Genomic DNA, 16,106 nt, shown 5'->3' with positions numbered 1-16,106 from the left:
AAAAATATATGTTGTTTTTTAAATACACATGACACTGTATTATTGGAGATGAAAAAATAATTTTTAAAAATAATTCAAAATTCATAAGATTTAAAAAAGAAAACCAAAATTTTATGAATTTTAAATGAAAAAATTAAGAAATTTCGCAGGGACTATTTGTGATAGGTGCGTGAATCTCATGGATGTTTTGTAATATATATATGCCACGTCAGCAAACTAACGGAGTTTTTGATAGAACCTAACGGCAGAGACTATTTGTAATCACACATACTAACCTTGAGGACCACGAATGACAAAAAAAAAAAAAAAAAAAAATTAAACACGTAATCTGATAGTTTTGTAAACCTTAAGGACGTTTTGTAATATTAAGCATTTTCAAAATAGAACGAACAAAAGTGATAATTCGGATAGATAGACAGAATGAATTTTTTTACAACGCAAAACTTAATTTTACCCCTTGAATAAGATTAAAAAGAACAAAAAAACTAATTGAAATAAAATAGATAAATAAAAGAAAGAAAAATCCGGGAATGTAGCCTGCTTTTTCCACATATTCACTTTTAACGGGTTAAAATTAGGAATAATACTAGTCTTACACATTTATTATACCACAATTTTATACCACATGATTTATGTGTATATACTGCATCATGTAAAAAACTAGTTTTTGTTTTCTAATTTTATTTATTAAAATACACTTATTCATTTAATTGATGTGGCATATGTACATCATGTGGTATAAAACGGATAATAATGTGGTAAGTGTAACATTACTCTAAAATTAGTAGCCAATTTTAAAAAAAAAGCACACACGCCTCCACTTGTCATCTGTACTGTGCACCATTCTCGCCCTCAGCCGCCGCCTCTCAGATTCAATAACACAAACAAACACAAAACCAAAACCCCAACTTGCTTTTCATTTTCTTCCTTTCAGAAACTGTGTTTTGCCGAGTAGCCACACATTTCACATCCATGGCAGCTTGCTCCACTGTTGCTCCACCATCCACCTCTTTCATCAGCAACAAGGTATTCTCTTTTATTTCAATACCCGTATAAAGTTCTCACATTTAAGTCTGAACTCTTTTTTTTCCTTTTGTTTTCCTGATTCACTAAACCATGTCTTCTGAAATTTGATTTGAACCGCAGAAAGATTTGGGTCTCTCTGCTTTCTCTTCCGCATCGCCGCTTTCCAGTCAGAAATGCAAGAGAACATCCAAGACAATCTGTTCAGTCACTGCACCAAAACAATCAGAGCGCAAACCTGCCACTACTGGCTCGGTTAGGATCTTTATTTCCCTTTTTCTTCATTGTTTTGTGCGGTTAGAATTAATGGGAATCTCCAGCTCATTGTTTTTTACATTGGGTTTTGATTCATTCTCAGGTCAAGACGGGAATGACGATGACTGAGAAGATATTTGCTAGAGCTTCTGAGAAAACCCAGTTGAGCCCTGGTGAGAATGTTTGGGTTAACGTCGATGTTTTGATGACACATGATGTTTGTGGCCCTGGTTCCTTTGGGATCTTCAAGAAAGAGTTCGGCCAGAACGCCAAGGTACTTCATTTTTTGCCAAAAACATCAGTGTATTAAACACCCACCAGCCCAACTCCCTCTTAAACTTTAAGAGCTGAACTAGGGAGAGGAAATCGGGATGGCCCTTGAAGCAGCACAATCAGAAGCCATATTCCTAAACATGCTTTACAAACCAAAAACGAAAAGGAGTTGGCATAAATTTTAAGTGAGACGTAATAGGTTCATTGATCAAGTCAGGGTGACTCTCTTTATCTAGCAATGGTAATGATCACATTCAGAGATACATAGAATAGGTTTTGGCAGGAAGTGGGTGCTGTGAATTATTCATTGCTTTAGCTTCTTTAGCTTTTCAATGATTATAGATGGGAGGTCGAGAGGAAGATTTAGAACTTCTTAGGGGCTACAACAGGTGGGAGTTGCTCTACCCTGTTTTATTTACATTATTTGTTGAGATCTTTAGGAGGTTGTTGTTGAGAGCTAGAAATTGTTATTTCATAGAAGGTTTCACAGTGGGGAAGGAGTGAAAACAAGTATCTCACCTTCAATTTGCGAATGACATTTCTTTTCTTGACAGTGAGGGTGGAGAAATTTGCCAATTTTGTTCAGATATCACTCTTTTAAGTTATGTCAGGCCGAAAGATTAACACACCCAAGGTTGTGCTGGTCGCAATCAATGTGAAGGATAGATCCAGAGGTCTCTAGCAAAGGGAGTGGCATGTGACATAGGTAGTGGAAGAAGGCTGTGTTGCTAGATGTGGAGACTTATCTTGACTCAACCCATACTGAGTAGTCTCCCTAAGTATTGCATGTCCCTTTTAAGATTGTCCAATAGGTGGCTAGGAAAGTTGATAAATTAAGGAGTTTCCTGTGGGAGGCGTGGAGGGAAAAAAAATTGATGATTAATAAGTTCAGATATTATTCAAACACCAAAAGAAAGGGGAGGGTGAACTATCGGAAACTATATACTAAGAGATAGAGTAGAGTTGGCTAAATCCTTGTGGTGCTTCCCTCAGGAGCAGAATTGAGTGTTAGGGATCCAAATGCCCCGATAATTGGTTGATGGATTTTATTTGCCTGACTCATAGCTTGATGGCGTATATTTGGTTTTTTTTAAGCTTACATCTTCAGCTCTTGTCTTGCTGTGTGTATTTTTACTGTTAATAATGTCTATTTTACATATCTGAAATTTGTAATCGCTGCATTATTTATGTTTTCTTGGGGGATAAATATTGCATCATCGTTTTGACATTACAGGTTTGGGACCGTGAAAAGATTGTAATTATACCTGACCATTATATATTTACAAGTGATGAACGTGCGAATCGTAATGTGGATATTTTGAGGGATTTCTGCACAGAACAAAACATCAAGTACTTCTATGATATCAAGGATCTGAGTAATTTTAAGGTTTGGCTCTGAAGTCGTATTGTTTCTTATGGTTTATTTGCTTTTATTTTCAGATATTGAGTTTAACTCACATTTTTGCAGGCTAACCCTGATTATAAGGGTGTGTGCCATGTTGCTCTTGCTCAAGAAGGCCATTGCAGGCCTGGAGAGGTACTTTCATTTTGCAGAGTTCACTACTATTTTATGGCTTTAGAATCCAAAAAACAGCAATCAAACACTTTATATTGCCTTCAGGTCCTACTGGGTACAGATTCTCACACCTGTACTGCGGGAGCTTTTGGACAATTTGCTACTGGAATCGGGAACACTGATGCAGGTTTTGTGTTGGGCACTGGGAAGCTCCTGCTCAAGGTTTGCAGATGTTTCAGATTTGTTTTCATTTCTACTTTCCCAATCACATATAATTATCACTGACCAGAAGATATCATGCAAATGGTGTAATTCCACGGATATTTTGACTTCCATTAATATAATATTGGTTAATATGGCTCCCATTCTCCCTGTTTAGCTTTCATATTGTGTTTCACACCTATCAAAATTTTCTGAGGCATTGATATTATTTGCTGATCTTGTGACACTAATGGTTTGGGAGTTATTTCTTACCTTATGTGCAATTGGTGATGATTTTAGAATAATTTATAATTAGTGTCTGAGTTTGTGTAAGAAATGAAGGGCTAATGAATCATCAACATTGTTATAATGGTACAGATATTTCGGCTTGTATGTTGGATTATGTCTTTGGTTTTGGTATGAATAATGACATGTACAAATTGTTTGAGGGGGTAGTGATTCAGTTAATGATCGACATTGGTATGTGCATAAATATTTCTGTTCTGGATATGAACATGTCATCTAGGTGATGCCCCATGTGTTAATGTTACATGTATTGATAGAAACATCAATTTTTGACAACTAGTATTTGACTTGAAACATCAGAAACTATGTATGTAGTTGTACAAATTCGTAATTTTACTAAATTATGTCATAATAAGTGATAAGAAAGCAATACAAAATGTGCTTCGGATAGTAGGTGGTGACAAACAATAGGATTAAATAAGCTGCATGTTATTTAAATGAATGGTGTGTAGGCTGACATCCAAAGGTGTGTATCTATAAGTTTTCAGAACTATTATGCCATCATTCTGCTTTTTTTTATTTGTGGCCATGAAGGTGATGATAGGGCACTTGAAAGGATTTGATTTAGACATTTTTGGATGGTTGTGTTTGGCTAGAAGTAACTAAAATTGCCTGAGCCAGGTACATACATGCAGTATCAAAGAACTGACTCTAGTAGCATGTGTTTGTTATGCTAAATTCATGTCAAGTAAGCACTATTACCTCACTTGTGCCATAAACCCTAGATTAAATAGTCTAGGTGGACTTCTTAGAATATTATTTCTGTTATCGTAGGCATGTTCAGTTTCTAATATTTGAGAATGAGGTATGCTCCTCGCTTGGGTTTCTCAATTTTCAAAAAGTCAAAAGCACACAGTAGAAGTTGTTAGACACGTAAAAAACAGGTTAGGAATCCACAAACTATGGAGAGCAAAAAGGAAATGGTGCTTTTCTAAAAGCTAAATGTGTATGTCATTCCTGTATGAGCTGTGTGTGATCTAGGTAGTTAAATCTTTAAACTCATAATTTCTGTTGTGGTCAATAAATTGTGTTGTGTTTTTTTACTTTTCTGATTGCCTTCTTTAAATTGCAGGTACCTCCAACATTGAGATTTGTGATGGATGGTGAAATGCCTGACTATTTGCTTGCCAAAGATTTGATTCTGCAAGTAAGTTTAACCAAGTCTAAAGGCATTTGTTTCCGTTCATTCTTCATGACATACTGAAAAGTTATAATATATCAGTTCGATAGAGCTTATGATTTTCAGTTGTTTGATCTATAACTTGATGAACACAACCAGTCTTCCTGTTGTTGCCCTGATAAATGATTTTCATCTGGCAGATTATTGGTGAAATATCTGTTTCTGGTGCAACATATAAAGCTATGGAGTTTGTTGGCAGCACTGTTGAAAGCTTATCTGTAAGTGAAATTTAAAGGTCTCACTGAATGCATGTATGATGACATGATTCATCTGGTTGCAGTTGTTAATTACTCTTTAATGAACCTGTGCTCGACAGATGGAAGAAAGGATGACATTATGCAACATGGTTGTTGAGGCTGGGGGTAAAAATGGTATTGTTCCTGCTGATAGCACCACATATAAGTACCTTGAGGTTAGTGCTACAAATCATCAAATGCTATGATAGCTCTCTCTCTCTCTCTCTCTCTCTCTCTCTCTCTCTCTCTCTCATGCACACAATGGAATGCCTTATGGCAGCAGGCCCAAGGCTGAGTTTAGAATCAGTAGAATGGGGTTGGGAGCAAGCCTTACATTAGAGCCATGCATAGGGTTTTGCTTTTATCTTGTTACAGACGTTACTTTTTCGTGGTGGTTTTGCAACAGATCTTGTTCTTTTTTTTCCTGTCACATACATTTGTGTTGTCTAGCACAACCTGTATAATATTATATGTTGAATTGCAGGATAAGACTTCTGTACCCTATGAACCTGTATACAGTGATGACAAAGCAAGGTAGTTTATGCTATTAAATACCCACATTTTATTATTCCGTTTCATGATCCAGCTTATAATGTGATACTTCTGTTGTGTAATAACTTTGAAATCTGAAGCATGTATTTGCATTCAATGTAGACATGCACTCTAAAATTTTCTGTTTAGTTTTATGGTTGATGCATTTTTAAGTACCTTCAAGATTTACCAGTATTATGAAGTCAGCTTTTCAGAATATGATTTTACTGGGATTTTGAGGTTCTAATTCTATGCTAGAATAACCAGATATCATTCTGCAGTCTTCTTTTTGAAAATATACATATTTAAATGCCATATTTAAGTACTATGTGGTCATTTACCATTGTAGCTTAGTTCAGATTGTATCACTGGCTAGTAACCTTATCATTTGTAAATTTTTGTCAGATTTAAGAAAATTGAATGTTAAAATGAATAATTCATGCTGGCCTTTTGTATCCCTTGTATTAATGTTAAAATGAATACTTTATTTTGGTCCTTAATAATCATGATATTTGGAAATTCATTTGTATTAATAAGTTTGTTTTGTTTGCATCTAGATTTCTGTCTGAGTACAGATTTGATATCTCAAAACTAGAGCCATTGGTGGCAAAGGTGAGTAGCACATAGATTAATCTCATAATGTTTAGTCTCTGTTTTAGATCTTCAAAGGTTGCTAATTTTTCCTCACTTGTCCTACTAATGTTTTTTAATTATTTTGCAGCCTCATTCTCCTGATAATCGTGCTTTGGCAAGAGAATGCAAAGATGTGAAAATTGACAGAGTATATATTGGTTCTTGTACTGGTGGAAAAACAGAGGATTTTATGGCTGCAGCTAAAGTTTTTCTAGCATCAGTAAGGAGTCAAATCTCTATAGCTCAAGAATTTTAATATTGTTAGCATGTGCTGACTTTGATAAGCATCCGATTGTTTTGTTATCAAATGCATGCATATAAGTGTAGTTATGTATTTTTGATGATTTGCAATTTGTAAATCACATGCGTTTTGCTAATCAAAATTAAAGCAGTCAACCTGTATTTTCTTTATCATTATTAAATTTCACCATTATGTGGGTTATGGTCTGCTGGTACAGTTTGGATTTTTTTATTCGATGTTTTTATTTGTCGTTTCTAGCACTTGCTTTTGGTAGTGAGTGCATGTTTGTATTGTAGATCCTTCTACTGTTTCACATCCAGGTTTATATTTGATTTTCTGGGAAATTTTCTCGTTTCTTGGTTTTAGCTTTAAAGATCTAATTGCTTTACTGCAGGGCAAAAAGGTCAAAGTGCCAACATTTCTTGTGCCTGCTACCCAAAAGGTTTGTCATGCTACAGAATTAAGTGCTTAGGCGACAACGTCTGTAGTATAAATTTATGAAGGAATCTATGAAATACATGATGATAAAATCTTATATTTTGCATATGCTAAAATCTGTAGGTTTGGATGGACGTGTATAGTCTTCCAGTACCAGGATCTGGTGGCAAGACTTGCTCACAGATATTTGAGGAAGCTGGATGTGACACGCCTGCGAGTCCCAGTTGCGGTGCTTGCTTAGGTGGTCCTAAAGACACCTATGCTCGCTTGAATGAACCTAAGGTAAGTCTATTCTTTAACCTGCAACACATTCGCAATGGTCATGCCCTCATGTTTAAGGAAAAATGAATTTGGATTAAGCAACTCTAAAAAATATGTTTTTGGATATTGGAACATCCACTTCTCAGTGCTACTAGCCTACTATTATTGGGTGCCACTTTATATGAACAAGGAAAATATCTTCGTTTTGATAACTATTTTTTTTCTCTATTTCCGTGGTACATTATACCATTTTGTCTTTGCAGGTATGTGTCTCAACAACAAACAGGAACTTCCCTGGCCGAATGGGCCACAAGGAAGGCGAGATATATCTTGCTTCCCCCTACACGGCTGCTGCATCTGCTTTGACCGGTTATGTCACCGACCCGAGAGAGTTTTTGCAGTAGGCAATTGATATCATCATAAATTTGATCAGTGTGTTTGCTTTGTATTCTTGCCACTATAAGTTATTAGGTAGCGGAGATTAAGGAATAATGGGAAACCATTCCCAAAGGTTTTGTATGCTGTGTGATTAACAGGTCAGTGCCATATGTATTTATGTGTGTAATTGTTAGTACGAATGCTAGAATGTTTTATGACCAGAAAATAAAGGGGGTGTCCAAGTGAACATCACTGGACAACTTTTGGTGACCTCTGCTTGCATGAAATTTGTTCTAATTTGACTTTATCCTAATTTTAGAAGTCATCTTTAAGTTGTACGGAAAATGCTCACATACATCGAATGTATACAACATCCATCTCAAATCCATCCCTCGTGTGCTGGTTGGACCAGTTATTGTAAGAGAGGCATTGTATATCTGTTGTATTCAAGAATTTATTGTATGTTACATAGAAATGCAAGATACACCATAATAGTGAAAGTTTCTCCATTCGAAGACCGAAATCATGTGGGTTTTTTTTTTCTTCGTTCAAGTTCTTAACTTTCAGCAAAAGAGGGGTGCTTAACAGGTTGAGTGTGATTGCGGGTTCAACCCGTCTTAATAAGCAATTTGCTATTTCCTCGTCCTGTAACATAAAAATTGCAAAACCAGATCCAATGTGGGGGGCTTCTGCCCGTGGGGATTTCCGATTGCATGGTTCAGCTGGAAAATCCTAATTTTTCAGCTAAAATCAATGATTATGAGGCTTGGCTTAAAAGATTAGGGGAATGCTAGCAACTCTCTTTGCACTGCCCCGATAATACAGGTTGAGCTTGAACCATGGACCTCTGTTTTCTAAATTAGGAGAAATAACACTTTACTTAAAAGCATATTGTTGCACCCAAAAAAAAAAACTTAAAAGCTTATTGCCGCATTTAATCTATTTGTTTCAACATTAAATGTTAAAAGCTTATTGCAGCATTTAATCTATTTGTTTCAACATTAAATGTTTTCATTCAAATTCAGAGGATAGAAATTTTGGTTTAAAAACTCTTTTGTGCATTTTGCTGTTGAGCATAGAAGTTGGTGTCTCAGCTGTCATAAGAGAATGCTACACTTTAATTTTTGTGGTCTGCATTGGATTTACACTGGTTTAAGAGTTTTCAGACAAATTGGTATGACAATGTCCACAATTTTCTCCAGCAAAACAAAAAGAAACCTGAAAAATAGAACTGCAACTTGGGTAACCCCCATCACTTTTGACATATATATTGCTTATAACTTGGTAGACCAAACTTTTGTCTGTTCCTTTGTTCTTCTTATGTTACTCTTGGAAGGGATTGTCGTTGCAGGTCTGTGTCTCAACAACAGACAGCAACTTCAATTCCCAGGTCGAATCTTGCTTCTCCATATACTTCAGAGGACTTGGAAAGCATCATAAATCTGAACTTTGGTTGCATATGCTTTTCATTTCTCAAAGTTATTTTGTTTTCTTCATAATCTAAACTAGAGAGGAGGGAGATTTCTCACACACACACACACACACAACTATGATGTTGTGGGGATTCGAACTTGAGACCTGTGGTATGCAAGTCAAGGCAAGGCTTTCACTGAGCGAGACCCCATTGGCTTTGTTCTGTTTTCTTTTATTAAAACTATTTATCTTGAACTTGTTTTTACTAGACCAAAGCATTTATTCTCTCATTGAATTTTGAAATGCACCAAACAAACACTATTGTTGCTATTTCTATTTTCAGTAACTTTTATGCATCATGGTGAGGATCACTTCCTGCATAATAAATGTACAATACTTGGGGGAGGGTCCTGAGGAAATACCAAGTTTAAAACATCTCTCTCAAATATAATTGAAAAAAATGAAGAACATTTTATAAAAGTTAAAAGTTTTTTTTAATTTACACAGTAATCAATTAGCAGAACACATGCCAAAATGTCTGCACAAATGAATCCAAGAACCAAACAATTGTCACAATCAAACAGAAGTCTCTCAGCCATAATCAATATACCAAACCCCACCACAAACTCTTGCTGGGTCATAGTCTTGATCTAAAATTGGCCACTGTGTGCCCTGTATGGCATTAAAGCTCATCACTTGTGACTGTCTTTTTTCTCCACCCATTAAGGGCTTCCTAGGATCACTTTACAGTGCAACCCAGAAAGGGGAAATGGTAATAACTTAAAGCTTTCCAGCTGTTGGGTTCCAAAGCAATTATAAGTGTTCTTCTTGAGGCTGCATGCTCAGCAAGTTTTGGTGAAAGTGAAGAAGAGCTTTAAATTCAGACCCAAACAAAAAATAAAAATTCAAGAAGAGCTTTAATGATGGCTCAGTCATTCAATTACTGTTCAAATTGAGAAAAGGTTGAAACTGGCAGAGTCAATTAGCCATTCTCAGTTGTAACTTTCTGCCAATGAAGTCTTTGAGTTTTTCCTTCATCAAAGATATGGAATGCAAACCAGCAAGAAAAAGCATCCAAGTCAGATCAGAAAGTTGAACAGAGACTAGCATGACTGTGAGCATTAATAAGATACAGTTGTCCCACAAATTAATTAAAAGAAGGTAATTATGGTAGAGTAGGACCACCACTGTCCAGTATCCATCAACTCATTGGGTAGTAATCTGAGGTCAAAAACTAAATGATTACATAATTTTTACCCTCTACAAAGAACAACTTTGTTGAGAAAAATACAGAACAAAACAAAAGGCTCTGATGCCGATCAATAAAAGTTTGGAGGTTTATCTAGAGAGATTTTGTTTCCGACGATAACACCAGATGACATCACAGTGTACACCAATTACAACAAGACATGACAGTGTACACCCATTATAACAAGTTTAGTGCATCTTCACCACTTGGGACTCAGGAGAATTGTTTAGTTATAAACTTATTATCAGTTGTACAAGTCTTGAGAGTTTCTGAAGTAATATCTGATTTTACCATCATGACGTTAGATAAAAATTTCATAGCAGAGTCACAACAAGGTATGGAGACACAAGCTTTAATCCAATTGACTAAGGTAATTTCTTCTACAGCCTAGAGCTCTTAGAATTATGACAGTACGGACCCCAAAGAAAAAATTATTATGAACACGCAGAAGATTGGGGTCCCCTCCATTGTTGTCAGTTGTACCAGTTAGCAAGAGCAGGCAATTGTTGTGAATACAAAACCACAGCCACCACCAATAGAAAATGCATACATATTTTCAGAATTGAGTTATTATGCAACCAATTCAGTATAATTGTTGTACCATGATTCAAAAGTCAAGTTAAAACTTGAGGCTGAAGTATAAATAAATAAATTGCTAATCAACACAACCAAAATAATTAATAAATAACAAAAACCATACAAGCTTTTCTTCTATCACCAAGAAAAACGAGTCCACTAGATTGAAGCAAACTCAACACTCTAGATATGAAGTGCTCCCATATTTACAGTATGAGAAAGCAGCATATGTAGCCGAGTATGCAGGCCTGTATGCTAGCACTATGTAAGAGGCTGTAAAACCTAAAAAACAATATGGCCTACCAGAAGAAAAAAAGAAGAAAAAAAACCAGCAAGAACCAGAGAATGGTTTTGAAAGAAAAGCAAGCAAAGCCCAGTGGAAGCCGATCCTCACACTCTGTCTCATCAAATTTCTACTTCCTTCTGTTGTCAAACTGTAGGTTTCCTTCATCTTACCAGACTTAAAAATAATCGGGCAGCAGCACCTATTCTAGATAGGTTTGTTTCTTTGTCTCTCACTGCTTTCTTGAAATCTTGGAGCTGTAAATAAATGATTAATCGGGATTAGACAGAGGTCCTCATAATCTCGTACAAATGCGATAAACTAACAAACTGAAATCGAAAAGCTATTATAGGCTTGAAGATTTTAAATGCATACCAAGTCCATTAGCCTCAGAGGTCCTCATGATACGAAGCCTTTTCACTGAGCTGATGAACATCCTATATACCATAAAAATAGCAAACATACTGTCAGCATTATTTACTAGAAAGTAACAGAAGGAAACTCCGGGAATGTCAAATTTGATGTTACAAAGTACATTGCTCTCTTTATTTTTTTAGGTTCACCATCCCGTTTTGTTTTTTTAACAAAACTAATAATTAGAGGTAGAAGCATACCCCCAAGGAACATCTCCTACAAGCATCCAATCTCCTTCTTTATCTTCATAAGTGAGTACAAACTCAGAGGATCCATCAAGAAGTTTAGAGGGTTTTGTTGCTTGTTCCTTGTCTCCACCTGACATGAGCACAAAACCATTGTCATACAATAGTAGTAACATCACACACACAGTGCATCAAAACTGACCAATTGATGATCATAACATGAACCAAAACAAAGAGCCTCCATTCTTCTGAGTTAAAGTCCTCATTTCGAATGTGCCAAAGGTACCAAAAGCAAAGAAAGAGAACTAACCAATAGCTGTAGTGGGGCTGAAAAACATGTCCTCCAGTGTTTGAGCTAAAGTCTCATAGCAAGAGTGAGCATTCATATCCACTTTCCTCCCTATAGGAATTCCATCCATGTTCACCTTCACAAATCCGAGACGCCCTTTCTCTTTAGCAGTAGTCTTATTACCCATGTTAATCTTCTTCTTAGAAGTGTCCTTAGATTTTTCCTCGTCTTCCTTGTCATCTTCAGCCCTTGCAGTCTTTGCTTGGTTAACCAAGCTATTCAACCTTGCAGCACTAATAGGTGGCCATCCCACAACTTGACTGCTTTCATAACACAAAATACAACCATCAATGATCCAAAATACAAAACCAGAGATACAGAGCATTCATAACCTTAATTGTCAGAATAAACAACACATTCTCTGTTTTTTTTTTCCAGAACTTTTTGATAAAATACATTGTGGGCATTCAACAGAGTATAATACTACAACTTAATGGCATATAAAACACAATAAATTTAAATAAAATATTTAGGACTAGATAAAGAGAGTGAAAGATTATAGTTCTTTTTTCTATAATTCAATAGTCAAAAACAGATTAAGAACTAGATGCAATATGAAAAAGATTACAGACTGATAATAATAGACCAATATTAATCAAGAAAAAAGAAAATAAATAAATGAAAAGAAAATTGTTATTAAAAAAATTCTTTTAAATTTTTCTTAAGAGGGCATAAAATAAGCCAAGCGAACACAGCTACTTGGTTTTTCTTAAATTTTCTATTTTCCTGGACTGGACACAAAAACAAGAAGAGAACGTGCAATTTCTCAGTTTTCTCAGCAGTCAAACACAAGAATATAAGAGCAAAAATTTATACTTTTTTTATGAATATATATATATATATATATATATATATATAAAGAGCTTGCTTTCCATGAATAGCCTCACCTCACAGCAGTGGGAGAGCCACCCTCTTGAGAAACAGAGTCAGCAGCTCTCTTAGTCCCAGAAACAGCAACAGCAGAAGAAGCATTGGGTCTGTGAGAGAACCTAGAAGAAGGAACTGCAGAGCCCACCATGGAAGGGAAGTCTTTAGCAGTCAAGATTCTACCACGCTCACCCCATGCACATGGCTTTGGCTGCTTCCCTGCACCACCACCTCCACCACCACCAAGGCTCAGGCCAAGGCCCAGGCCCAGCTCAAGCTCTGCCTCAGCTGGGTATGAGGTTGCCTCAGATGACATCCCCACGTAGTCTTGCTCCACCACCTCCACCTTTGACATTGCTGACTCATTTGATGAGCCCCCGGAAGACCCACCACCACCACCAAGTAACCCAAGTGTGCCTTCCATGAATTGATCGAGAGAGACAGGAGAAAAGGTTGAAGATTTTGAAGAGGTCAAAGAAATTAAGGTTGAAGAAATTGTGGGTTTGAGAGAGAAGACTGGGAGTCTGAGAGTTGTGGGAATTTGTTTGTTTGTTTGTTTGAGAGTTGTGTATAATAGATGGACCACAAAGGAAGAAGGGGAAGAATGCAAAGGCAAAAGCAGAGCAAAGAGGTAGGGGAAGGAGGAGTAGGTTGAAGAGGTGGTGGAGAGAGTGATGATGATGGGGCCCATATGTCTGCTAGTGCGCCTTGCACTCTCACCACCCACCCTCATTTTTCCTTGACATGATTCATATCTTTCAAGAATCTGTTTTCTCTCTGTTGGGTCTTGGTGTTGTACTAAAAGAAACAAAATTGATTGTTTTCTAATTTGGCTTTTTTATTTATATTTTATAAAGAGCCAACCAGTCTAGTCCTTTAAAAAAAAGACTTTGACCTACAAATCAGTAATCTTATATTTAAATTTTATGACACTTTAATAGTATATGTGAGAAATTTTTTTTTCTCCTGCCTAACTTTGGAGCAAAGAAAAAAAAAAAAAACATTCCCTCCTTACCAGGTAAGTACAAGCTCAATGTGACATGTGTGCAAAAAAATTTCTTTTTATGTTTTTGATAAATTATTTTTGTTTATATGTCAAACTGTAATTCGTATAAATGAGGGATATAAAGAGGCAAATAGTATAAAAAAAAATTATAAAGACTACCTTGTTTATAATACAAAAGGTATAGATAGAGAGAATCATATTATAAAATTCTATGTTGAAGCATATACAAATTGGAGCTGTTAGATTGCTGTGTTCCTCTAATTACAAAGATTATCTTTTGCTTTGATGGTAATTTGTGTGGGCATGATAAGGTTTAGAAGAAAGAATTAATGGGAATAATTAAAATAATAGTGTGGTGGTATGATGAGAGGTTGGAAATGATACAAGTTCCTAGCTAGTATGATGGTATTTTTAACTTTTTGGTCTTGGTATGATGGTTAATGATAATATTAAACTTCGGCTTGTCGGACCTTTTAATTTGGACAATGAGGAAAATTGGGATTCTAGTTGCATATACAGAAAAATTATGCAGGTAACAGTGCTAGGTCTTGGGATGTCAATTGCTTTTACTGATTAAGTATTATTATAGGCAGCATAGGGCTCATAAGTAGGTACCCCCTTTTTTTTAATCTAATCAAACAAATTATTTACTCATTTTTTTGTTTTGTTTTTGAGCTGTTATTCACAGTCCTAGTTTTTCATTCTGCAATCTAAGTTTAATAACTTGTAATTTTAAATAATGCAGATATAGCATAAGATGACAGATTAGAAATGAGAATAACACTTTCCTAATCTCTTTTCGTTAATTTTAGGTTGTATGGTTGTTAACGTAACATTTCTTTTTTTCGTTAAGAAAATGCAGTTTGAGTAAGAAAGTAAGATTGAGAAATACCATTCTTAGAGTGTCTGTTTAGGTAATGGGCAAAGATTCAAGTCTGTGGTTAACAAATACCACTTCTTTTTAATTGAAATTGCTGCATAATCCTAGACCTAAATTACAATTATTCTGCTCAAACTAAGGAGTAGGTATCACTATTAATTTGAGCTTAGGTGTCTCTTAGCTTTGCTTAAAGTATAAAAAGCAAAGGCTAAAAACTAAAGGTTGAGTCTTTTTACAAGCAAAAAGCATTATTCTGTTCTTATTTCTCCTTATGTGCTGTCTACTATTGGGAAGACAAAGGGCACAAAACCTTGTTTTAGAAAGGTGAGACCTAAAGAGAGATGCACTGACAGTGGATGGTGGGCCTTCCCAGTAAAGCTGAGAAAAATAACAAGAAAGGGAAAGCATATTGATTATTATAATTAGAACAACTTAATTATCATTAAAAATTATGGAATTAAGGGGACCACTTCTCAAGAATTTGTTTTTTGGTAGAGATGGTCTAATCAATTGATTGTTTAGGAAAGAAAGGTACAAACAAGTAAGTCAATGTTGCAATATATAGTTTGCCCCTATGTGTAATTTTCTTACAATTAACTAACAATTGTTGGGTTACTTACTTTGCACTGTAAAAAGTTAAAAACCAAGTTTATTTTCCATAAAAATAACCTTTCTGGCTTATTCATTATTTATTATTTTATTTTTAAATAAGTATTTTATGTTAAATATTGGTTACATACTTTCAATATTGGCCGTTGAATTGCATTGTCTTTTTCTTATTTTTTTTAAAGAAAAGTGATATCTGAAATTGGTTTCAATTTCTTATGGAGTTCATAGTAAACACTTCAAGGAGGAAAAATGAAAAGAATATGCTCTTAGATTTAGAGAGGTGTGCACAAGACAATTAAACACACATGCGCTTGTGGATTTAAAACTCCAACACTTGTGAGAAATCAATATTTCTATGAGATTTTCCAAGAAAAAATGTTTGTCTTATGTGAAAATGGAGGAATTATTTATTCCATGCATGACAAAAATTCTCCTATACTTGTAGCATTCTATTATAGAAGGATTAAACATTTTTTGTTTTTTACTAACAAAAGAATACTTCACTTACTACAAGAAAAGGTCACACTGCTCATCAAAGGGAAAACGTAGAGTCATTGTAACTCACAAGAAGGTTTTTTTTTAAAAAAAATTTATTTATTTATAGAAATTTAGAAATTGTATTCATTAAAAAAAACACTAATTACAAATGGCCATTATAATTACAAAGAAATTTAACATCAACATTAAGATAATCCGATGCACCTCCACTAACGATCACGCATGATTGAATAAACTTTTGCATAAGCATCTTAACTAAGATTGCAAACTCATAACAATAAATAAAAAATTAAAAAAATTAAAAA

The 16,106-nt window shown here is 35.2% G+C and overlaps 2 protein-coding genes across 2 annotated transcripts; one reads left to right on the top strand and one right to left on the bottom strand.

Annotated features, from left to right (window-relative positions):
• The first annotated feature begins 823 nt into the window (after window positions 1–823).
• IIL1 (isopropyl malate isomerase large subunit 1) lies at window positions 824–7,742 on the top strand. Its single transcript, XM_089046812.1, has 15 exons — window positions 824–1,026; window positions 1,147–1,278; window positions 1,382–1,552; window positions 2,786–2,938; window positions 3,020–3,088; window positions 3,173–3,289; window positions 4,647–4,721; window positions 4,895–4,972; window positions 5,071–5,166; window positions 5,475–5,524; window positions 6,079–6,133; window positions 6,243–6,374; window positions 6,790–6,837; window positions 6,957–7,115; window positions 7,358–7,742. Exons 1-15 carry the CDS (start codon window positions 973–975, stop codon window positions 7,496–7,498), a joined length of 1,530 nt encoding a protein of 509 aa, XP_088902938.1. The 5' UTR covers window positions 824–972; the 3' UTR covers window positions 7,499–7,742.
• Window positions 7,743–10,786: 3,044 nt separating this feature from the next.
• LOC103323798 (uncharacterized) lies at window positions 10,787–13,558 on the bottom strand. Its single transcript, XM_008225814.2, has 5 exons — window positions 12,829–13,558; window positions 11,903–12,201; window positions 11,608–11,725; window positions 11,369–11,430; window positions 10,787–11,250 (listed from the first exon to the last, which is right to left on the bottom strand). The coding sequence occupies exons 1-5, from the start codon at window positions 13,539–13,541 to the stop codon at window positions 11,201–11,203; spliced, it is 1,242 nt and encodes a 413-aa protein (XP_008224036.2). The 5' UTR covers window positions 13,542–13,558; the 3' UTR covers window positions 10,787–11,200.
• Between the last annotated feature and the right edge of the window lie 2,548 nt (window positions 13,559–16,106).

Source organism: Prunus mume, linkage group LG2, assembly GCF_029339155.1.
Source record: "Prunus mume cultivar Tortuosa linkage group LG2, ASM2933915v1, whole genome shotgun sequence".
In the NCBI taxonomy this organism is placed as follows: Eukaryota; Viridiplantae; Streptophyta; class Magnoliopsida; order Rosales; family Rosaceae; genus Prunus; species Prunus mume.
This window is presented reverse-complemented; position numbering and strand designations above follow the sequence as displayed.